The sequence below is a fragment of the Trachypithecus francoisi genome, unplaced genomic scaffold, assembly GCF_009764315.1.
Source record: "Trachypithecus francoisi isolate TF-2019V2 unplaced genomic scaffold, Tfra_2.0 Lachesis_group21, whole genome shotgun sequence".
Taxonomy (NCBI): Eukaryota; Metazoa; Chordata; class Mammalia; order Primates; family Cercopithecidae; genus Trachypithecus; species Trachypithecus francoisi.
In genome coordinates this window covers 33645206-33669005 of record NW_022681467.1, presented here as the reverse complement: position 1 = coordinate 33669005, position 23800 = coordinate 33645206, and the positions used below count along the sequence as shown (strand labels likewise).

Here is a 23800-nt window from a genome sequence, read left to right as displayed (position 1 = left end):
CTGCATTCTTCTTTTTGAAGATTGTCTTTTCTATTTTAGGTCCTTTGCATTTCTCTATCAGTTTTAGACTTATGTTTCTGCAAAAATCCTGCTGGGATTTGATTAGGATTATGCTGACTCTACCAATGGTACCAAATCCAGGGACAGTTTTTGTCCTTGACAGGACATCTAGCAATGTCTGGAGACATTTTTGTTTGTTACACCTGGACTAGTGCTACTGGCAGCAGATAGATGGATGGCCAAGATACAGAGGCCAAGGATGCTGCTAAATGCCCTGCAATGCACAAGACAGCCCTCCACCAACAAGTAATTATCCTACCCAAAATGTCAGTAGTGCTGCTGTTGACAAACTCTGCACAAATGTAATCGCTGTTTCGGTTGTACTACAGACTTCTCTCTGCCATCTTACTTTTTGTTTTCAATTTGGCTCACTAGTTTTGTTTTGTTTTTTTGCATTTTTGCCCTTTGATTAATCAAAAATAGTGTCCCATTTTTTACTGCCCTGTAATCTTGTTAGGTAGGTATTCTTTTACAATTATTTTAGAGCTTACTCTACAGATTTCAACATACATTTAACATCTTGACATGTTACGGTCTAATACAGATTATTTTATCACTTCATTATACTACTAGACTCTTAGACACTTAACTCCTTCCCCCCCACCTTTTTCAATAATTGTTGTCTTGCATTTTAGTTTTATATATGCACAAACTACAGAAGACGTAATAATTATTGTTTTGTACAGTTCATTTTTTATATATTTACCTATTTCATTTTCTTCATTCCCTCTTACAGTTCCATGCTTCTGTCTAGGTTTATTTTCTTACATTGTTTTTTTTTTAGTGCTGCCTGATAGCAGTGAATTCCCTCAGGTTTTGTTTGTCGTAAATATCTTAATTTCACCTTCTTTTTTTTTTTTTTTAAGATGGGCTCACTTTGTCACTGAGGCTAGAGTGCAGTGGCACAATTACAGCTCACTGCAGCCTCAACCTCCCAGGCTCAATCGATTCTTCCAACTGAGCCTCCCTAGCAGCTGGGACTATAAGTGCACACTACCACACCTAGCTAAATTTTGTATTTTTTGTAGAGATGGAGTTTCACCATGTTGCTCAGGTTGGTTTCAAACTCCTGGGCTCAAGTGATCCACCCACCACAGCTTCTCAAAGTGCTGGGATTATAGGCCTGAGCCACCCAGGCCCAGCCTTACCTTATTGAAAGAGGTGGTTTTTATAGGTTATACAATTCACAGTTGGTTCCCTAGTCCATAGATTTAAAAAAAAAAAAAAAAATTGGGCGTTATTTTCTTTCAGTACATTAAAGATAGCATTCTGTTGACTCCTGGATTGTGTCGTTTCCTTTTGAGAAGGAAGCTGTCATTTTTATTGCTTCACTGCTTTTTAAGGTTTTCCTCTTTTTGTTTTTCAGCAGTTTGACTGTGGTATCTGTGTGTTTTTTTCTTTATATTGGCCAAATAATTGGGTTGCTGAGTTTTTTAAATCTGTGGGTTGATCTCTTTAATTTGTTTTGGACATTTTAGTATTGCTTCTGCTCTATGCTGTCTTCTGAGACTCATTTATTCACGTCTTTTATTCCACATGTCTTTTATGTTCTTATCTGTGTTTACTATTCATTTTTCTAATTGAGTTTGAATATTTTTTGTTGACCTGTCTTCCAAATCATTAATCATGTCTCCTGCTGAGTCCAATTTACTGTTAGTATCTTATATTGAATTCTTAATTATAGATACTGTAGTTCTCAGTTCTAAAGTATCCATTTGATTTTTTTAAATAGATTTCAGCCAATTCCGTGGTAAAATTATTTATCCTTTCATTTACTTTGGTCATCTTTTCCTCTGTTTCTTGACTTTATTAATCTTGGTTATTTCAAAGTTCTTGACTACTAAACTTCAATAATTGGGCCATCCACAGGTCTGCTTCTAATGTCTGTTTTTTCTCCTGATTACCAGCTATGTGCATTTACCTCCACACATGCTTAAAAAACGTATTATATACCAAACATTATATAGAAGAATCATGGCGGCTGCATATATCTTCCATCAAGGTTTGCCCCTTTCTTTTGTTAACTAAATACTTCAGTCTAATCTGACCTATTTCAGGGATTGAGTTGGGTCACTGTTGGGTTGCAATCCTGGTAAGCCTCAAACTTAGTTTGGTTCATCCTTATTAGAGTATGATCCTCCAGGGCTTTCAGTTGAAAGCCTAATAGGCTGTTTGTCTCCTTAGACATGAAAGCCTTTGGGAGGTTCACTTCTGCCCCTAAGATTTTCAACTTAGTTATTTAGCCTATCACTACTTCACATCATTTCAAAATTGACTAAATGTCTTGAGGAAGACTGCAACCAAGTAAGTATTTCAAGTCCGTCAAATCTCCAGTTTTGTTACCCTAGCTTTGAAGAATACCAAAATCTCTACTGGCTTGTCTCCAGCAGCAGCCTTCTTCCAGAAGTTGGGTATTTTGAGGTCCCTCAAGGCTGCAGTTTTGTCTCTCCAGCCCCAGGTGACCATTAAAAGCATTGTGGTTTCTCTTTCTCCAGTGATAACCACACCCTAATCCTGAGCCCACATCCAGGATCAACAAATGCACCAAAGGCTCACACACGCATGCATACACACACACACACACACACACACACACACACACACACAAGCTATTGATTGTTGATTCCCTCTGAACATTCTGTCTGTTAGTCCATCTAGTCCTTGTTGCTTCCACAAGTATTGGATGCTTTAAGAAATGACTTTTGTAATTTATTTGGCTTTTTCTAGTCTTTGGCAGGAGCATTAGCCTGCCAAACCATACTATAGCCTACTTGGAAGCGGAATCTGTACAGATGTTTTTGAGGGCTTGCCTTGTGCCAGATGCTCTTCTGGCTTCTAGATATAGGATTGCCCCTGCCCTCTCAGAGCCTCTAGTCTAAAGTAGGTAGGACAGACATATACACAAATAATACAGCATGCCAAATACTGTCATAGAAGTGTGTACAGGGGTAGGAAAAAGGAGACAAATGTAAACTAGCACCACCTGTTTAGAAAATTGCAAGTTTTATAAATTTTACATGATTGCAGGTTAGAGATCAAGTGGTAGAACAGTGAGAAATGAGGTTGGCAAGACAGGCAGAAGCCTGATGGTGAAGGCCCTGTATGCCATGGTAATGCTTAGGTATAGTTTCTACCTAGAAGTATCTGCCCTTCGTGCAGGACGGAGAACAGTTTAAGAATTAAGCCTAGAGAATTGCGATCAGATTTTTCTTTTAGAAAGATTACTTAAGTGTCATTGTGAGATGTGAATTCGAGGAGGGCAAGAAACAAGCCAAAGGGTCAGAGAGGAAACTGTGAGAGTTGACCCAATATTAAACACATCAGTTATCATCAACAGATTTGAAAGGTGTCAAAGGGGTGGAATTGATGAAATGTAGGGAATGCTGGGATTAAGAGGGGGTGAAAGAAAACAGATTCTACGGTTTCCAGCTTGACTATAAATCACCAAGGGAATATGGCAGAAAGCAATGAGGTCAATGTTAGACATACTGTGTATTCCCGTTTCATTAGCTCTACTACGGTTTTTGTTATGTAATCTGAGAATGTAGTTTAGGAACCACCACCCTGTTGGGGGCAGACCCCAAGTTATCTTCTTGAAACTCCTACAGTGAGATAAGATCAGAGAGCCCTAGGCCATTGCCTTCACCCTGTATTTTACAAGACACCCTCTGATTTTGTCTGTTTGGTATACTGGGCTTCCATTTAAACATTGTATTTGAAGAAAATTCTCCATACTAAAAGAAAAAACATTCCTCAGCAGTGTAAGTATCTTCTTCTGGTAGGATATGTGGCTGATACCCTCTCTTGCATGTTCTTCCATCTTGACAGAAGAACATCTTCAGAGGCATTTGGGGGCCACATCCTTTATTTGCAGTAGGTAGGTGCTATTCCACTGTCTTCTAGCATCCATTGTTGCCACTGAGGAGTTCACAGCCATTTGTTTTTCTTTTATATGTTATTTGTCCTTTCCTCCTCAAAGCATATGTGATTTTTCTCTTCATATTTAGAGTGAAGGGATTTTACCAGAATGTGGTTAGGTGTGTATCCTTCAGGGTTTTAGGTCTCCAGATAAATCTTTTTGCAGCTAAGGGAAATGTTTCTCCTTTCAAATTACCCCTTACATGGTGGTTCTCCCAAATCTGTCCTCCAAGTCTCACGGTTTGCATCTCTGCATCCCTGCTTTGGGTAAGATAGGTCTACTTGATCTTCTAGGTCACTAATTGGGTTTCTGCAATTAACTATCTTTTAAAAAATTTCATCAGTGGAGCTTTTTTGCATGTGGAAAATTATGCTTTTAATTCTAAGAGATGTCTTTGGTGTCATAATTGAACTTGATATTATTATTATTATTATTTAAATTCTTATCTGCCTCTTTTTCTGGTTCTGTTAATCTAAGATTCACCACCTCAAGGAGTGCTGAAATGCTTTTTCTACCCGTGACTGCTGGATCCCATTAAGCAGTTCTCTTCCTTCCTAATTCTTCATCCAACTACCAGCATCTCAGGCAGGGAAGTGGCAGAGCAGCCTCTGGTTCATCAGTGTATGAGCCAGTGCACATGGGATGTCATTAGTCCCCAGCCAAGTTTTGTGGCTGCCACGCGTGGCATTTTTCTAGCCTGAGATAGGGAAGAGTCAAGCTTCTTCCCTTCTCTAGCTTCTTGGGGCCACAGAGAGCATGAGATACAGCCCCACGAAGCCACACAGAGATGGACAGTGCCCTTCCTCATAGGGTTCCAGGGAGCTCAGTAGGCTAGACTCTCCAGCGTATCAGAGTCCCCTCCAAGGGGAAGTTTGGCACCATCTATTTCTCTCTCTGGACTGAGCAGGCCTTGCTCATGCCTGCTGGGCACAACTTGCCTGCCAATCTATAGCCACTGAGTTCAGGAGCATTCATGGAACTGGGGGTAGAGAGAAGCAGCACAAGCACTTTCTTACCTCTACTAAAGCCCCCAGCAAGTACAGAAAAAAGAAAGACCACAAGACCACCAGACTAGATGATCTCTAAGCCTCCATCCAGTGCCGACATTTTACAGTTATACACGTTTATGGTCTCCAACTCAACTCAGTCCTCAGTACCCTTGGGCCACACTTTATGTCTTCCCAGCATGCTCTGCTTCTCCAAAGGGAATATTTGAGACTTTTATTTCTCTCCTCAAGCCCTCTGTTTATCCTCCTCCTTGTTCACTGTCAGCCCATGACTTTGAATTTCTCTTCACAAAAAAAAAGACAGACTCTCAGATATTGAGTTGCTCTTTGCTTTCCTATAATCCTTTCTCCTTTGCCTGCTTGCCTGCCTGCTGTCCGTCTTTCCATTCTGTTGGACTCTGTCTTCTCCTCTGTGTTCTGTGATAGTGTGTGCTCCCAGTTTTCCCATCTCTCTGGGTAGCCCCTTTCGCTTTATGTTGCTGTCAGTCTCACCCAGTTCTGATCCTTCTCCCGTATTACAGGCTCCTGGGAGATCTTTTCAGTGCATAGAGTTGACCATATCACCCCTTGCTTTAAACCTCTTAATGACAGGAACAGACAAAACATGTCTGTAGTGATAGAAGTCAGAAGAGTGGTTACCTCCAGGCAGGCGAAATAGGAATTGACTGCAAAAGGACATGAGGGAGCCTTCTAGGTTGTTGGATTTATTCTGTATCTTACTTTGGGTAGTGGTTACATTGTTCTATACCTAGACAAAAATTCACTGAGCTGTACATATACCTCAGTTTTAAAAAGATGAAACCTGAAGGGTTTTTTTTTTTTTTTTTTTGAGACGTTGTCTCACTGTCTCCCAGGCTGGAGTGCAGTGGTGCGATCTCAGCTCACTGCAAGCTCCGCCTCCCGGGTTCACGCCATTCTCCTGCCTCAGCCTCCCAAGTAGCTGGGACTACAGGCACCCGCCACCATGCCTGGCTAATTTTTTTGTATTTTTAGTAGAGACGGAGTTTCACCATCAAGAAAGATCAAGGATGGTCTTGATCTCCTGAACTCATGATCCGCCCACCTCGTCCTCCCAAAATGCTGGGATTACAGGTGTGAGCCACCACGCCCCGCCGAAACCTGAAGGTTTAAATCCAAAATCCTGAAGGTTAAAATCCAAACTCCTGAAAATAGTCCACAGATTCCTATTCCTTCCTCCCTCAAGTCTTGCCTCGAGCATAATTTTCTTGTGAGACCCATCCGGGCTTCCTCAGGATATGACTTCCACACTCAGGACTGGAAGCCTAGGCCTGTCCTAATCCTGAAGATACTTTATTGTAACTGTACATGTACTTCCCTCACTAGACAGGGGGCTTAGTTTCTTTGTACCCCTAGTGCCCAGTGCAGTGGCTGGCACATAGACCCTTGGTAAATGTCTGTTGAATGAATGAATGCAAGTTCATTTCATACTTGTTTTGAACTTGACATTTTTACTGAACAGTTTCCTTCCTCCAGCCTGCAGGATGTTTCCTCAGTGAGGGGAAGGCTTCTGCACAATGGCAGTTTTTGATACTCCTGAGGAGGCCTTTGGTGTCTTACGTCCAGTCTGTGTTCAGCTCACAAAGACCCAGACAGTGGAGAATGTGGAGCATCTGCAGACTCGACTACAAGCTGTGAGTGACAGTGCCCTTCAGGAACTTCAGCAGTACATCCTCTTCCCTCTGCGGTTTACCCTGAAGACCCCAGGTCCCAAAAGAGAGCGTTTGATCCAGAGTGTGGTGGAATGCCTCACATTTGTCCTTTCTTCAACATGTGTGAAAGAACAAGAACTTCTCCAGGAACTCTTTTCAGAACTCTCTGCTTGTCTGTATTCACCCAGCTCCCAAAAACCTGCAGCAGTGTCTGAGGAGTTGAAATTGGCTGTGATCCAGGGACTTAGCACATTAATGCACTCAGCTTATGGGGACATCATTCTGACTTTTTATGAGCCCTCCATTCTGCCACGTTTAGGATTTGCCATATCTTTGCTGTTAGGCCTTGCAGAACAGGAGAAATCAAAGCAAATTAAAATTGCTGCCTTAAAATGTTTACAGGTTCTACTCTTGCAGTGTGATTGTCAGGACCATCCAAGGTCGTTGGATGAACTTGAACAAAAGCAGCTGGGGGATTTGTTTGCCTCTTTTTTACCTGGAATCTCAACTACACTGACCAGGGTTATCACGGGAGACTTTAAACAAGGTCACAGCATTGTCATATCTTCCCTAAAGATCTTTTACAAGACAGTGAGCTTCATTATGGCTGATGAACAGCTCAAAAGAATCTCAAAGGTCCAAGCCAAGCCTGCAGTTGAGCACAGAGTAGCGGAGCTGATGGTTCACAGGGAAGCAGATTGGGTAAAAAACACTGGCAACAAGCTGACTATCCTTATTAAAAAGATAATTGAGTGTGTTTCTGTTCACCCACACTGGAAGGTGAGGCTGGAACTGGTAGAACTTGTGGAGGACCTTCTTTTGAAGTGCAGTCAATCATTGGTGGAATGTGCTGGTCCCCTTCTGAAGGCCTTAGTGGGACTAGTAAATGATGAGAGTCCTGAAGTCCAAGCCCAGTGCAATAAAGTTCTGAGACATTTTGCAGATCAAAAAGTAGTGGTGGGCAACAAAGCCCTTGCTGACATCTTGTCAGAAAGCCTGCATTCCCTTGCCACATCTCTTCCTCGCCTAATGAACTCCCAAGATGACCAGGGCAAATTCTCTACACTTTCCTTGTTACTTGGTTATCTGAAACTCTTGGGTCCAAAAATAAACTTTGTCCTCAACTCTGTGGCCCATCTCCAGCGCCTTTCCAAAGCACTCATCCAAGTTCTAGAGCTAGACGTGGCTGACATCAAGATTGTTGAGGAACGGCGTTGGAACTCTGATGATCTGAATGCCTCTCCAAAGACCTCAGCCACACAGCCTTGGAACCACATCCAGAGGAGATATTTCCACTTCTTCACTGATGAGAGGATCTTCATGCTCTTGAGGCAGGTTTGTCAGCTACTTGGTTATTATGGGAATCTTTATTTGCTTGTGGATCACTTTATGGAACTTTACCGTCAATCCGTGGTTTACCGGAAGCAAGCTGCCATGATCCTTAATGAACTGGTTACAGGGGCTGCTGGGCTAGAGGTTGAGAATCTTCACGAAAAACATATTGAAACAAACCCAGAGGAACTGAGAGAGATTGTGACATCTATACTTGAAGAATACACAAGTCAAGAAAATTGGTATTTGGTTACCTGTCTCGAAACTGAGGAAATGGGAGAAGAGCTGATGATAGAACACCCAGGCCTCCAGGCCATCACGTCTGGTGAACACACCTGCCAAGTTACATCTTTTCTAGCCTTCTCAAAGCCAAGTCCCACTATTTGCTCCATGAACAGCAACATCTGGCAAATATGCATTCAGTTGGAAGGAATTGGCCAGTTTGCATATGCACTAGGAAAAGACTTCTGTTTGCTCTTGATGTCAGTCCTTTATCCGGTAATGGAGAAGGCTGGAGACCAAACCCTACTCATTAGTCAGGTGGCTGCCAGCACCATGATGAATATTTGCCATGCTTGTGGCTACAACTCCCTGCAGCACCTGATCAACCAAAATTCAGACTATTTAGTGAATGGGATCTCTTTAAATCTGCGTCATCTGTCTCTGCACCCTCATACCCCAAAGGTCTTGGAAGTCATGCTGCGGAACTCAGATGCTAACCTGCTTCCTTTGGTGGCAGATGTGGTTCAAGATGTCTTGGCCACCCTGGACCAATTTTATGATAAGAGAGCTGCTTCCTTTGTCAGTGTTCTGCATGCTCTGATGGCAGCATTAGGTACATTGAGAGCCCTTTTTAATGCTGATGTGTGGGGGACAGGACTCAATCTCCTAGTTTGCTTAGCCTCGTTTTTTGCATTGTTTGCGGTGATGCTATGGAGGACGTTTGAATCATTGTCTCTCCAGTCCCATAGGTTATGGTGGAGTTTCACTGTTTATCTTTTATACTTTCAGTAATCTCTACCATTTATTGAGCTCCTGCTCTATGCCAGGGATGTAAACCCTGCAGACTAAATGTAAATATTATTTCTATTTTATAAATAAGAAAAACTAAGGGTCAGTGACATCCTACTTAGCCAGAGTCACACAATTAATAAATGATAAAATCAGGATTTATGACAATTTTGTTCTTTCCAGTATATCAAACTGCTTCTGATGATGCATAGCGTTAGCAGTATCTATGCTAATGAAGAAGAGATATAACATGAATTATTCAGTCCACATATAGTCTAGCACAGTACTGTCTCAGAGAAGTTTCTGTGATTATAGAAATAATCTTTATCTGTTCTATCCAGTATAGTTACCACTCTACACATGTGGTTCGTGCACCTGAGGAACTGAATTCTATATTTTACTTAATTTTAATAGCCACATGTAGCTAACGACTACCATACTGGACAGAGCAGGTCTAGAAACTTCCTTTTAACCTTTTAATTGTATGAGTTGGTTTGAGTTTCTCTTCTTCCTTTTGATCCTATTGGGTGCTTGCCAGAGATGTTAGCTACTATTAGAATGGAAAAATTGGCTGGGCGCGGTGGCTCATGCTTGTAATTCCAGCACTTTGGGAGGCCAAGGCGGGCGGATCACGACGTCAGGAGATTGAGACTATCCTGGCTAACACAGTGAAACCCCGTCTCTACTAAAAAATACAAAAAAAAAATTAGTTGGACATGGTGGTGGGCGTCTGTAGTCCCAGCTACTTGGGAGGCTGAGGCAGGAGAATGGCTTGAACCTGGGAGGTGGAGCTTGCAGTGAGCTGAGATTGCGCCACTGCGCTCCAGCCTGGGCAACAGAGCAAGACTCCATCTCAAAAAAAAAAAAAAAAGAATGGCAAAATTTTGGACTTCAATTATAAGAAAAGGAATCCTTCAACTGGATAGTCAATCTTTCAATGAGAAAATAGTAAGCTGTATAGCTGGGTCCCTTTTATTTAAAGAGCATATTTCCAGTATTTATCTCAGTATTGCTAATAGCTCTGAGGCAGGTGGAATGGTCACTGGCCTCATTTTGTCAGTTGAAAAAGCCAAGACCTTGTAAGAAGCATTCTCATGGAAGGTGACTGGGGCAGGGACACTGCACTGCCCTGTAGCTAATGCCATTTCCAGTGTTTGTTTATTCATGCATGAGCATTTGCGTTTAGCATAAATGTTCCTTTCTTCCTTCATTCATTCATTCAAGAGTGCCTGCCATATGTTAGACACTGTGCTAAGTAATGAAGATAGAGCAGAGAACAAGATGAATAAACTCATGGAATTTCCCTGCCACTGCAAGAGATGATAAACAAGTAAACAAATCATTAGACAGGCTCACTGCAGATTCTGATAAACACTGTGAAGGAAATGAACACCTCGATGTAACAGGCACAGGCAGGCTTCTATAAGTTCAGTGGTCAGGGAGGGCCTCTCTGAGGAAGCAACACTAAAGCCGAGACCTGAAGGATGAGAAGGGCCCATCGACACATACGGGGCTGTCACGTTGTTTTTTTTTATTTTTAAGAACATTTAGGCCAGGTGCCATGGCTCACGCCCGTAATCCCAACACTTTGGGAGGCTGAGGTGGGTGGATTGCTTGAGCCCAGGAGTTCAAGACAAGCCTGGGCAACCTAGTAAGGCCTCGTCTCTACTAAAAATGGGAAAAAATGAGTTGGGAGTGACAGTACATGCCTATAATTCCAGCTGCTTGGCAGGCAAAAGCAGAAACATCACCTGAGCCTAGGGAGGTCAGGGCTGCAGTGAGCCATGATTGCACCGCTGCACTCCAGCCTGGGTGACAGAGTAAGACTGTCTAAAAAAAAATAGAAATAAAAATTCAGGTGGGAAGGCCCAGAGGGAAGAAGGGGCATGGGTCTTTGGAGAATGGAAAAGAGGCCATTGTAGAGAGTATTGCAAGATGAAGTTGGAAAGAAGGGCAAGGACAAATCCTGGTAGGGCCTTATGGACCAAGAGAAGGAGTTTGGATTTTATTTTGCAGCCACTTGGAAGCCTGTGTAGTGGGCTAGTCACTGGGGAGTCAGCCATGAATAAGACCCACCTGGATCTGCCCTTGTGGAGGCCGTCATAAGGACTGGCAGGTTGCTTATGCAGACTAAGACTGGCTTCCATGGGCCAAATATATCCCACCTGTACTGCTTTAGGGACCTACGCTATGTTTCAATTTGAAATTTCTATAAGTAGTTTAAGAAAAGCCCTGTGAAATATGTCTCTCAAGAAGTATCTGAATTTGGGCCTTCAAAATTGAATTGCCTTAGATTGCTGATGTCTTCGATCATCTCTGAAGGAGGAATGTCAAGACTCGTGTAGCTTTGTAGTGCTTTTAAAAAAAAAAAAAATGAGGTGGAGGGAGAGGGTCTCCCTTGCAGAAAGGAAAATTGGATGGTTCAAATTGAGTGTGGGGCTTCCTTGGAACAGAAGCAAACTTAGAGCTAGCTTTCCTGAAAGATTTGAAATAACCCAGAATACACTTGCTTTTTGAACAGGAATTAGTGTTCAGGTGGAGTTGTTATAGTCACTCATAAATCAGAGGAGCACCTTTTGCTGTCATTTCTGTTTGTCATCGAATTACGTAACTGGCAGCCACTCTTTTAAGATGGGTGTGGAAATGTGTTCTCAGAGAACTTTGGAAAGGCCTTAGAAGAACCCAGTAAGAGTTTTAGGAAAGTGAGTTATAATTAACATAGTGTGTCACATGCAGTGACTAAAAAAGCATTAGGTGCCACGGTAAGGGCAAGAACCATCAGTTAATTACTGCTAATACCAACTGCTGGTTGGCTGATTATTTATAACAAGAAAAAAAAGGGTAGCTTTGAAAATAAGTGTTTATGTCACGTACTACAGAACTTGGAGAATATGCAAGTCCGTCCGTACATGGGTGGTGCATTCTTTTTATGGCTGCATAGTATTCCATCATGTGTCTGCACCATAGTGTATTTAACCAGTCCTTTCTTGGTAGATGTTTTGGTCATTTCCAGTCTTTGGCCACCACAAAAAATGCTGCATTGAATATCTTTGTAGGTCATTTTGGACATGTCTCCGTCTATCAATAGGATAAATTTCTGAAAATGCTCGTTTAAGGATATAACGTTTAAATTTTTGAGAGAGTATCAAATTGCTCTCTAAGAGGTTGTACCAATTTAAACTCCATCAGCAATGTATGAGAGTGCCAGTTTTGCCACGCCCTCACCCACACTGTATATTACCAAGCTTTTGATCTTTGCTAATCCAATAGGAGAAAAATAGCACCTTATTATAGTTTTAATTTGCATTAAAAGTGAGATTGAGCTGCTTTTCATATGTTTAAAAGCCATTTGTGAGCAAAGACATTTTAATGTCTGGCACCAGCCTTGAATCTAGAAATAATCTTTGCAGCATGTCTAGTCTTAGCAGTGTAAATGCTGGGTCCGGGTTTTAACTATTTGGGAACCAATCCCTTAGAGTGCACTAAGTACCTGATAGACAACTGGGGATGCGATTTGAAGAATGTCATAATGGATCCCTGGGTTCAGGAGCCTCCGGCTCACACCTCACACATTTGCTCTCTGATACCCCCAGTTGCCTGTCATCTCCCATCTGCTGCTGCTCTTGCTCTGTGCAGATGCTCTTTGATAAAAAGAAGATTAGCAGTGCTAAAGGTTATCAGGGTCTTTTTCCCAGCTGTCTGCAAAAGGAGGGTACTGGACCGGAGCAGTGATTTTCAGGCTGTGGGATTTGTTGTTGTTGTTTTATTCTTTAAGTATTAAGAGTCTTTTTTGAAATGAAGCTTTTGGGGTAACCTGATATACAAAAAAATGATTGAAATTCGAGCTGAGTTGGTTGAAGGAATAGAGACCCTGGAACCCATGCCCGTAGCCCACTGTCTCTTGGTGCCCTCCCTGTTGTGATCCATAAGACATTTCTGTGAAGCCCTAAGGCTCCTCAAGGCACAGTTTGAAAACCACAGGACCCAGTGATGTTTGAAGTTTATTCTGTGGTAACTTATCAGAAGTATTTGAGCATCACTGAATAGGGAAGACTTTGGAGAGAAAACAGCCAGCTTTCTGAAGCATTTTATGTCAGAAATACAGTGTGAGACCATCCATCCTTAAGGCTCTGTAAAGCCTGTATTCTGCTAATGAGTGGTATATTCTGTACTCAGAATTTTGTCACTTGGATGTGTGTGCCAGTCTTGTATATTTTTTCCTTTGCATAAACTTTGAGCACCCAATATCTTTGTAGGTCATTTTGGACATGCCTCAGCATATCAATAGGATGAATTCCTGGAAAAATGCTGGTTTAAAGGGTTTATGTTTAAATTTTTGAGAGAGTATCAAATTACTCTCCTAAGAGCCTTTGTGGAACTCTGACATACAAAAATGATTTGCAGTTAGAGCTGACTTGGTTGAAGGAATGGAGATGCTGGATCCCACACTGGGCATATTGGATTTCCAGTGGTGACCAATGGAACATAGAGTCTAATGGGAGACTCAGACACTGAATAGGACACACAAATAAATAGATACGCAAATGTATAATCACATATTGTGATGAACTGATATGAAGGGAAAGAGCAGAGAGCTATATGAGATATCATGTAAGTGACCTAAGTTAAACAGGAAAGTCAAGGGAGGGCCTTATCGGGCAAGTTCTATGTGTTCTGAGATGTGACTTGGAGCTAACCAGATGTGAAGTAGATGGGAGGAATTCCAGACAGAACAGCATATGCAAGAGTTCTGAAACAGGAAAATGCTTGCTGCATTGGGGGAACTGGAAAATGATGGGTTAATGGTCAACTGGGAGGCCAGAGAGCCAGGCAAGGACTGAATCATGTGGGGGCTGTGCAGGTCAGGGCAAAGAGCTTATTCTGTGTATGAAGTACTCATGCCTGCTGTTAATAGCCAAGGTGATCATTGTAACACTTTATTTACAGCCCAGTGGTTCCCAGACACAGGTAATCTCGGGCACCTCCAAGAGCAAAGTTTAGGAGAGGAGGGAAGTCATTTGAACCAAAGACCAGCAACTCTTGAGAAGAGCACCACCACAGCTGACGACATCGAACAGTTTTTGCTGAACTACCTCAAAGAGAAGGATGTGGCAGATGGAAATGTCTCGGATTTTGATAATGAAGAAGGTAACTTGTTTATTTTGGCTTAGCTGGTTTTTTCTTTCTGAAACAGATTAATGTAAAAATGGTGAAACATCATTACAGAAAGGGTAGAAATAAGAAAAGTCACTCATAACCTTACCAGGCTAACATAGCTCTTCCCCTGTTTTGCGTAATCTTTTTCCATTCTTTTCTGTTGCAAAACTGTTGCAGCTGTGTACCCTTTTTGTGTTTGTTTATAAGCAACTCTGTTGCTGTTGAATTTTGATAATTAATGCTTTAATAGCTGTTACTAAGTGTCCATTCTGCTGTAGGACATTTAGGTTGCTTCTGGCTTAATAATAACACTAATAAATAGTGCTGCAGTAGATGATTCTGTGCATGTGACTTTTTTTTTTTTTTTTTTTGCATATTTCTTTAAATTCCCAAAAGTAGGATTTCTGGGTCAAGGATGTGAACATAATTTAATGCTTGCCAAATTGCCTTTCAAAATGTTTGTGTCAATTTATACTTTTCCTTCGGCAGTGCAGGATGAATACTGGTTTCACTGCAGCCTTACCAACATTGGCTATTTCCAGTTGTACTTCTTCCTAAATTAATAGGTGAAAAATGGTTCTTGTTAGCTACTTTGCATTTCTTCGATTACCAGCAAGGTTGAATGTCTTTCTATAAGCTTCCTTCCTAACAGGTTTTTTCCTTATGCCCATTGTCTATTCATATGCTTTGTCCATTTGTTTATTGGTGGGAGGAGATTGCAGTGTTTTTCTTACCAATTTATATGATAAAGAAGGGAGTTCAGGCTAGTTGAAGCTCTGGCCTGTTGTTTTATTCACAAGCTCAATCTGGAGCTTCAGGTCACGGAAGGATTAATAAATTATTAGAATCTCCTCTGCAAATATAAAATGCCAAGTCATAATGAGCTTGGTGGTCTCAGAACCATCCTAAATCGAACTGAGTCCCAAATTAGTTTGTTAGGTTGGAATAAAACAGATTTCTTTTTCTTTTTCTTTTCTTTTCCTTTTTTTGTTTTTTTCCTCCTTTTGGTGATCTCCACTGTGAGATTCTGGTGAACCGAAGCCAGTACTTCCAGCAGAATAACATGAAATAGTAGCTCGACGCAACTCACTGCAACAAATGCCTCCTAAATAGCAGAGAAGCATCACAGGACCCAAATAACGATTTATGCAGAGTTGAGTCATTGCTCTCCCCAAGAACAGAGTTTCCTGATCAGAAATCTATCAGGCTTTTTCTTCTCAGATTTGTTTCTTGAGCCAACCCAATCCTTTTCGTGAACTGCACCCTTCACCCAAACCTGGAAATGCTGAAGCGGTGGAGGCATTCTGATCCCTCGTAATCCAGATTTGCCATTCTTGTTTAAAATGTGAGCACTGTCAGTGAATCCATTCCTTCATGATTAGGATCTTCTAGTGTTAGTTGATGTTCACTTAGAGCAGACTGAAAGAGTCAAACCCGTCTTCCAATACCAGGAAAATCCACATCCCTCAAATAACATTCTGCAATAGGTGAATTTCAAACAACAAATTCCCCTCTGGGGAAAAAAGCACAGGCCTATCATCCTTATGCTTATCATTCATCAAGTACACACCACACATTTGGCTTTCTAAGGAATGTTTGCCTCAGTGCTGGCTTGACGTGAGTTTTTTGTTTTAAGCACATAAAAGCACCTTGTATATCTGAGGTTCCTTTCTCCAAGAAATCCAAGCATTCTACAAATGCATTTTCATTTATCTTTTCAGCATCTGTTAGAGACAGGTGCAGCCTCTACTGTAAGAGTCTGTCTTTCCAGCAGAGGGAACTGAAATTGGAAAAAGTTAAGGGAGCAGTGCTCTGCTCAGTGGAAATGAACACAGCTGGTGATCAGGGTTGGAAGGAGGCTGGGGCCGTAAGTAGATCAGGAAAATTTTTCAGGGTAGGGATTTTGGCCTGGGTTTCATGCAATTCTCAAATCTTGTGATGTTTCCATTTACAAACTTACATCTATCTCATGCAACACAGCACACTAAGCAGTGAGAATGATAATGGCTGGTAATATCTCATTTAGTGCTCTCAGTAGCTTGTGAGGTATACATGCTGTATCCCTTTTTTTTCCAGATGAGGTAATGTAGGATGAAAGAAGTTGCTAATAGGTTGCAGAGGCAAGACTTGATCCAACCTCCTCTAACCAAACTCCATGCCCTGTGAACTACACCAAGCTGCCCTTATTACCTCACCTACAAAGATAAGTAAGGTTTGATTCTGGCCATCAGAAGTTCTTACAGCCTGGTGGAGAAGACAGACATGCACCCCTTTTAATCAAAGGATGAACCAAGAGGAGACGAAAAAGTGAAGGATAGAGCAGAGGCCAGCCATGGAACGTCCCAGCTTCAAGGCTCCACACGAAAACCCTGCTATCTTTTTGCATTTTTTTTTTTTTTTTTTGAGACGGAGTTTTGCTCTTGTTACCCAGGCTGGAGTGCAGTGGCACGATCTCAGTTTATTGCAACCTCTGCCTCCTGGGTTCAAGCGATTCTCCCGCCTCACCCTCCCAAGTAGCTGAGATTACAGGCGCCTGCCACTATGCCCGTCTAATTTTTATAATTTAGTACAGATGTGGTTTTGCCATGTTGGTCGGGCTGGTCTTGAACTGCTGACCTCAAGTGATCCGCCTGCCTCAACCTCCCATATATCTTGTTTTTATCTTAAATATTCATTAATGGAAATTTAGAAAAGACCAAAGGCACAGGGAAAAAATTTAAGTCATCTGTTATCTCATTACCCAGTCACTTTTAATATTTTGCTGTACTTCCTCCCATGCAAAAACATATGTAGTAGTGTTCATGCTGCATATGCAATTTTGTGTTGTGCTTTTTGTCTTTTTAAGACAATATTATTTTATAAGCATTTCTCTTGTCGTTAAAACCCATGCTAAGCCTGGTGTAGTGGCTCATACCTGTAATCCCAGCACTTTGAGAGGCCGCGGCAGGGGGATTGCTTGAGCCCAGGAATTGGAGACCAGTCTGGGCAACATAGTGAGACCCCCATTTCTATAAAAAAAATTTAAAAATTAAGCGGGCATGGTAACATGCACCTGTAGTCCTAGCCATTCAGGAGGCTGAGGTGGGAAGATCACTTGACCCCATGAGTTTGAGATTGCAGGGGGCTGTGTTCACACCACTGCACTCCAGCATGGACACAGCAAGGCCTTGTCTCTAAAAAAAAATAGGGACCTCATAAAATACCATTATATGGCTATACCATGGTTTCTGTACCCATCATTCCCCCTTGCATGGAGGTGTCTCAGTCCATTTGTGCTGCTGTAACCAAATACCTAAGACTGAGTAATTTATAAAGAACAGAAATTTAGGTATCTCTGTTTTATCACTCATACAACACTGCCCCCAGTTGTGCTTTTTTTCCAGAGGAACAGTCAGTCTCTCCCAAAGTGGACGAGAATGACACCCATCCAGATGTGGAGCCACCACTGCCGTTGCACATCCAAATAGCCATGGACGTGATGGAACGCTGCATCCACTTGTTGTCAGATAAAAATCTGCAAATCCGCCTGAAGGTCAGTGCGCAGCTGCTTCTCTGCATTCCCAGAGCAGCAGGACTAAGGTGTGGCCTGGTTGGCAGTGGCTACACGGATGAGCACGTAGCTCCCCTTATCTCCTAGTCCATGTGTGGTGGCCAAGAGAAAGCATCGAAAGGAATTTGTCTGTGGGGTGACAGTTTTACATCTTTCTGTGTCTGCTCCGATGCCAAAGGGAGCTGAATCTCCTGCGTTAAAAACCACAAGTTTTGGGGATTCACTGAATCTCCGAAGAAAAGAAAGCCATGTGCTTTGGAAAGGATACTATTTTCTCAGCTATGTAGGATGCAGGTTTTAATACTTTAAAGAGATCATTCTTCCAAGCCTGACACTAGCCCTTATCTCTCTTTCTGTTTTCATCCTAGGGGAAACCTGAACACTTCCTAATATAGCCTGACTTGCTGGCAGTTTGCCAAGCAGCACCCCCATCAGCAAGGGCTGAAAGTATACAGTAGTGACTGCAATAACAGGACAGTGGGGTGGGGTAGAAGTGGGGGCCAGGGCTTTCCGAATCACCCTGGAGAAGATCTTACACCCAAAGGGAAACAACATTCCTCCCTACCCCCAAGCAGGAGTGAGAAACACAACTGTCACCCGGGTGCAGGGCTCACGCCTGTGATCCCAGCACTTTGGGAGGCCAAGGCGAGCGGATTACCTGAGTTGGGAGTTCGAGACCAGCCTGACCAACATGGAGCAACCCCGTCCCTACTAAAAATACAAAATTAGCCGGGCGTGGTGGCTCATGCCTGTAATCCCAGCTACTTGGGTTGCTGAGGCAGGAAAATCGCTTGATCCCAGGAGGCGGAGGTTGTGGTGAACCAAGATCTCGCCATTGCACTCCAGCCTGAGCAACAAGATCGAAACTTTATCTCAAAAACAAAAAAAAAGAAAGAAACACAACTGCCTTAGTGACTCACTGTTAGTGATGAGGGTACATTGCCTTGCTCAGGGGTGATGGGCTAGGAAACCCTGATCACAGATTATCTCAAATCTCAGGATCTGTGTTTTGTGGAGTTTGTTTAGTCTTCCCGAGACAGCTCTTAGCATTCATCTGTTGTTCCATTCAGCAAGCACTTAACTTTTTTCCTGCACAGCTTTAATGTGGGTGCCTGGCTGATGCCTTCAACATACTCCTGTATATCCTTTAAGACCTTCTCTTTTGTAGAGGATTTGTAGCAGCTGTATACATACCATAGTTATTAAGAACATCAGCGTTGGAGTCAGACCTACATACCTGAGTCAGTTCAAATCCTGATTCTGCCTCTTATTAGCCATGTGATCTTGAGTAACTTAATTCACCATTTTGAGCCTCAGCATCTTCATCTGTAAAATGAAGATGATGGTACCTACCTCACAGAGTTGTTGATTATAAATATAAAACAGCATTAAAAAAGACACATACACTCATTCATGTACTAAATGCTTATTGAGGACTAGTGCAGGTCAGGTAGAGGAGATGATGCAGACACGATCCCCGTCTTCACAGAACTCCCTGTCTGTTGTGGGGAGAGAGGCAATACATGGATTCATACATATTGGAGAAAGACTGTCAGGGAGCACGCAGGAGGAGAAAGTTGAACGGCTAGGGGAGACCGAGTTCTGTTACCACTACATGGAGAGGCCCAGGAGGCAGGTTCTGTTTGATAGAAAATAGTAATTCACCCATGCAGCAGGTATGTGTTGGGAACCTACTCAGTGCAAAACCCTGCTGACTAAGACAGAGCTTACCTTCTAATTTAGCCTAGGTCATCGGGGAAGGCCTCTCTGAGGTGGTAACATTTCTCAAGGCTGAGAAGGAACCTGCCCTGCAAAGATGCAAAGAGAACATTCCAGGCAGAGGGGAAACGTGCATCTTTGAGTGAATGAAATGTCGTGTAACTTGTCCCATTAATAACAGAGCTCACGGCTGGGCGCGGTGGCTCAAGCCTGTAATCCCAGCACTTTGGGAGGCCGAGACGGGCGGATCACAAGGTCGGGAGATCAAGACCATCCTGGCTAACAGGGTGAAACCCCGTCTCTACTAAAAAATACAAAAAAACTAGCCGGGCGAGGTGGCGGGCGCCTGTAGTCCCAGCTACTCGGGAGGCTGAGGCAGGAGAATGGCGTAAACCCAGGAGGCGGAGCTTGCAGTGAGCTGAGATCCGGCCACTGCACTCCAGCCTGGGCAACAGAGCAAGACTCCGTCTCAAAAAAAAAATAATAATAACAGAGCTCACATTCCAAGCCTGTCAGTGATACCACAGCCATTTCCACTCTGCTCCCCTGCTCCCTGCTGTGCAGCTGAGCTTTCTCTTACTCCCTTGCCTAACTATTCAACCCTCAATGGCAGGGCCCCTTCTGTTCCAGTTTCAGTGTGGACCAGCACATAGTAGGCACCCAGTAGGGTTTACTGCTTCGTGTTGGCTGGCTTCGCTCTGTCTTGCTGACTAACGAGTGCCTTGCCCTGTGAAGGTTGGCCGTCTGTGTGGGAGGGAAGCCTGCGCTGACCATTGTACTGACCCCTGCGACACTGATGCAGGCCGTCTCTTTTCAGTGAGTTTGAGATGTAAGAGATCAGGAAACAAGGAAGGTAACTGATACTCAGTTTACATGCAGGGTAGCCCAACCCTTTCTGGTGAGATTAGCCTGTACCTCAACTGCCAGCTGGGCCTCTCCATGTAGTGGTAACAGAACTTGGTCTCCCTTAGCCAGCCACTCAACTTTCTCCTCCTGCGTGCTCCCCATCTCATTCAGTGGCACGTGCATCTCTTCAGTTGCTACCCCTCAAACGGAAGCAGCTCTCTTAAAACCCTCACTTCCCCTCCCCAGTATCCAGTCTTTCAACAATTTAAGCCATGTCATCTCCAAAACAGATCTCCAGTGCTTTCACTTCTCTCCTTTGCCGCCATCATGTGGCCACATCACTTTGCTCCTCTCATGTGGATCCTAAAGGGCCTCTCTGTTACTCTCTCCCACTTCAAGTCTCTTTACTCAGCAGCCAGAATGACCTTTCTAAAACATGAATTGTATCATGTCACTTTCCTGCTTAAAATGCTTTGACGGCTCCTCACTGCACTTAGTACAAAATAAAAAAATTCCTAACAAACCCCTTTGTAGTTGGTCCCCATTTTACCTCTTCTCTGTAACGCTCCACGCCGCCCTTCTCTCACTTCTAATGAAAGCTCTGTTCCACCTCTGAGTCTTCCTCATCACGGTTTCCAGTTGCATGAATCTTCACAGAACTAACTCCTACTCATCCTTTGTGTCTTCTTTTAGAAGCTCCTTCCTCAGCGAAGACTTCCCAACAGTCTGTGGTTTAGATCCTTCCCCTCGTTTCTTTGCATTTCACCTTTGACTTTCCTTCTTGTCCCAGTTGCTAATCATCATTTAGGCGTTATCTAATTAAGGTCTTTCCCCAGCTGACCATGAACCCTGTGAAGGCAAGGAAATGTGTATATTGTCCCTGTGTGTCCCCTCAGTACCTAGCTAGTGCTTGGCATATAGTCAGCACTCAGAAAACAATTATCCAATTAATACATTTCTAAACGTTATTCTTTGAAAATGGTGACTTGATCCCGGGTATCTGTTTTCAAGCCTGTACCATCTGCTGAAATCATGTCTCTTTCAGGTCTTGGATGTGCTGGATCTGTGTGTGGTTGTTCTGCAGTCCCACAAGAACCAGCTGCTTCCCTTGGCTCATCGGGCCTGGCCCTCACTCGTGCACCGACTCACACGGGATGCTCCCCTGGCAGTGCTTAGAGCCTTCAAGGTACTGCACCAGCATCCCCCGTGTCTGTTGTGAGGGTAGAGTTAGTAGGTGCAGAGCTCACTGGGGCCTTTTGGATTGGTTCTCTTCACCCGATTGCAATGTCACATACTGTGAAGAAAGTATAGAAACATAAGAAAAGCACAAAGAAGAAGGTAACAGTCTCCTTTTGAATTTGAAGCAGATGAACTAGTAGATGAAAAGGCCAGGCTGTAAGCTCAGCACTCCTCCACACAGGAGTTTGTCTCCTTAAAACCACTTTGCAAGGTAGGTATATTACTTTACTTTTGGCAAAGGAAGAAAGAAGCTCAGAGAAGTTAAGGAATTTTCTCACAATCAAACAGCTAGTAAGTGATAGGAACCCAGAGCAGTGAGTTCACTCCATGTTCTTTGCACTGCACAGGAGTCAAGGTGAAGGGGTCGAGGTTATAGCAGCGGGTGTCCTCTGCCCAGCTGAGTGACGCTGGCAAAACCCGGGACCACCCATTTTCGTGTTGGGCTTAGGAACACCTAGCCCACCTTTCTCATAGTGTTGTCAGGGATAAAATGGGACTGTTTGGTGAAATGCTTTGAAAAGCTAACAGTCCTATATATATGTAAGTCCTATATGTATGTATATATATTATTCTCCCTGGCTTAGTTTAGCTTACATTAGCATGGATATTTTAGCTTATTTATATCCTTTCTTGTTCTAAAAAGCCCTTAAGGCAACCTACAGAGATACATACCACAACAAGCTACCGTAAATTAGAAGAAGGTGCGTAAGATGAAGCAGAGAGAAAAGATGTGTAGGGACACAAAATGAAACTGGTAATGCACCAGATACAGTTGACCAAAGTAGTTTGATCTTCTGTAAATTCTTCAGCATATACTAGACCAAATTAAAATATTTAAAAATTAGTGTTTTTTTCCCAAAACGAAATTCACAAAATGACACGTGTGCTTGTGTATGTATGTGTGCCAAAAAAAGAGGAAGATTAAGGGGGAGGGAGGTAGGTATTGCTAAATCTTATCCAGATGTACTGGGGGGTGGGGGGAGGGGTTGGTGAGAATAGGTTGTCTGAAATAATAGCAAGCAAAGAAAAATGAAAAAAAAAAAAAAGATGTGTGCACGATAACTGAGGCTGCTTTCCCCATGCACAGACATAATGATGACACCGAGGTCTATAGAAGCTGTGCCATTCAGCTGAGGGACCTGAAATGAGAGCCTTGTTCTCTGCAAAATCAGCAGACACTCTGTACTGGTTATGCCTTGCTTACCAATTTTTAAAGAAATTCCTATTATCCTGTATACTCAGTCTTGTGCGGCAGGGCAAAACGTTTCAATATGTTCTGCTAGAGAAAGTGTAAAACAAGACATGCAAAGAAACTAGCTGTTCTGAAAGATAGAATGAGGGTGATGTGCATAAGAGGTTGTACAGCTGAACAGAAGGAACACCAAGTCGGCTGCAACTTCAGGGACCCTGCCTTTGTTCAGCCCAGGGACCTTGGCCCAGTCACTCACCTCCTGATGCCTGCATGTGGCAGCAGCTGGGCCGTAGTGTTCGTGGTTGCTAAGCTAGCTACAGTTAAAAGCGTATGTATTTTCTCAAGGGATGTTAGGAAGATTCAAGAAATGATCTATGTGAACTGCTTTAAGCTCTTCTCTTTTCTTTTTTTTTTTAACAAAAATGGGAGGGAAATCAAGATATTAATCATATTATTCATCCAACCCAAGATTCCTTTGAATTATTCGCCGTGTAATCTGTATTTATGGATAGAAGCAACAATGCCTTGGGAGCAGAGACCTCCAAATTCATAACTGTCAGAATCACAAACCATGGGCAAGGAATTAACAGCAGTAATTCTATTTTTTTTCCAAGCAGAGACCTAGATGAAATCGAATTACCAAGTGTTCTTTAGTTCTCTTGCTGCATTGGCGATGTTCACTCACCAGGTTGGGGGCTGTTTCTGCAGGTTTTACGTACTCTCGGAAGCAAGTGTGGCGACTTTCTACGCAGCCGGTTCTGCAAAGATGTCCTGCCAAAGCTGGCTGGCTCCCTAGTTACCCAGGCCCCCATCAGTGCCAGGGCTGGACCAGTTTACTCGCACACACTGGCCTTCAAGTTGCAGCTGGCTGTCTTACAGGGCCTGGGCCCCCTCTGTGAGAGACTGGACCTAGGTGGGTACCAGGCAGTTCCACCTGAACACACACTCAGCATCTGTCTCACCCCTGCCATCATGCCCTCTGCTCAGTTGTGCCCCCCTCCACTCCCCTCTGTGTACCTCCTTCCGTCTTATTTTGGCCTATTTGTCTGTTTATCTTGATGTGTTCTTTGGCGGGATGGAGTAGAGAGCCCAGGGCAT

At 43.1% G+C, this 23800-nt stretch overlaps 1 protein-coding gene across 1 annotated transcript in view; it reads left to right on the top strand.

The window, feature by feature from the left end:
* TTI1 (TELO2 interacting protein 1) overlaps window positions 1-23800 on the top strand; it is a 50677-nt gene that overhangs the window by 13294 nt on the left and 13583 nt on the right. The window contains exons 2-6 of the mRNA XM_033186389.1: window positions 6481-8823; window positions 13947-14147; window positions 17540-17688; window positions 21317-21457; window positions 23411-23615. Coding sequence (XP_033042280.1) covers window positions 6522-8823; window positions 13947-14147; window positions 17540-17688; window positions 21317-21457; window positions 23411-23615 — 2998 coding nt within the window. The 5' untranslated portion in view covers window positions 6481-6521. The remainder of the gene's footprint in view (window positions 1-6480; window positions 8824-13946; window positions 14148-17539; window positions 17689-21316; window positions 21458-23410; window positions 23616-23800) is intronic.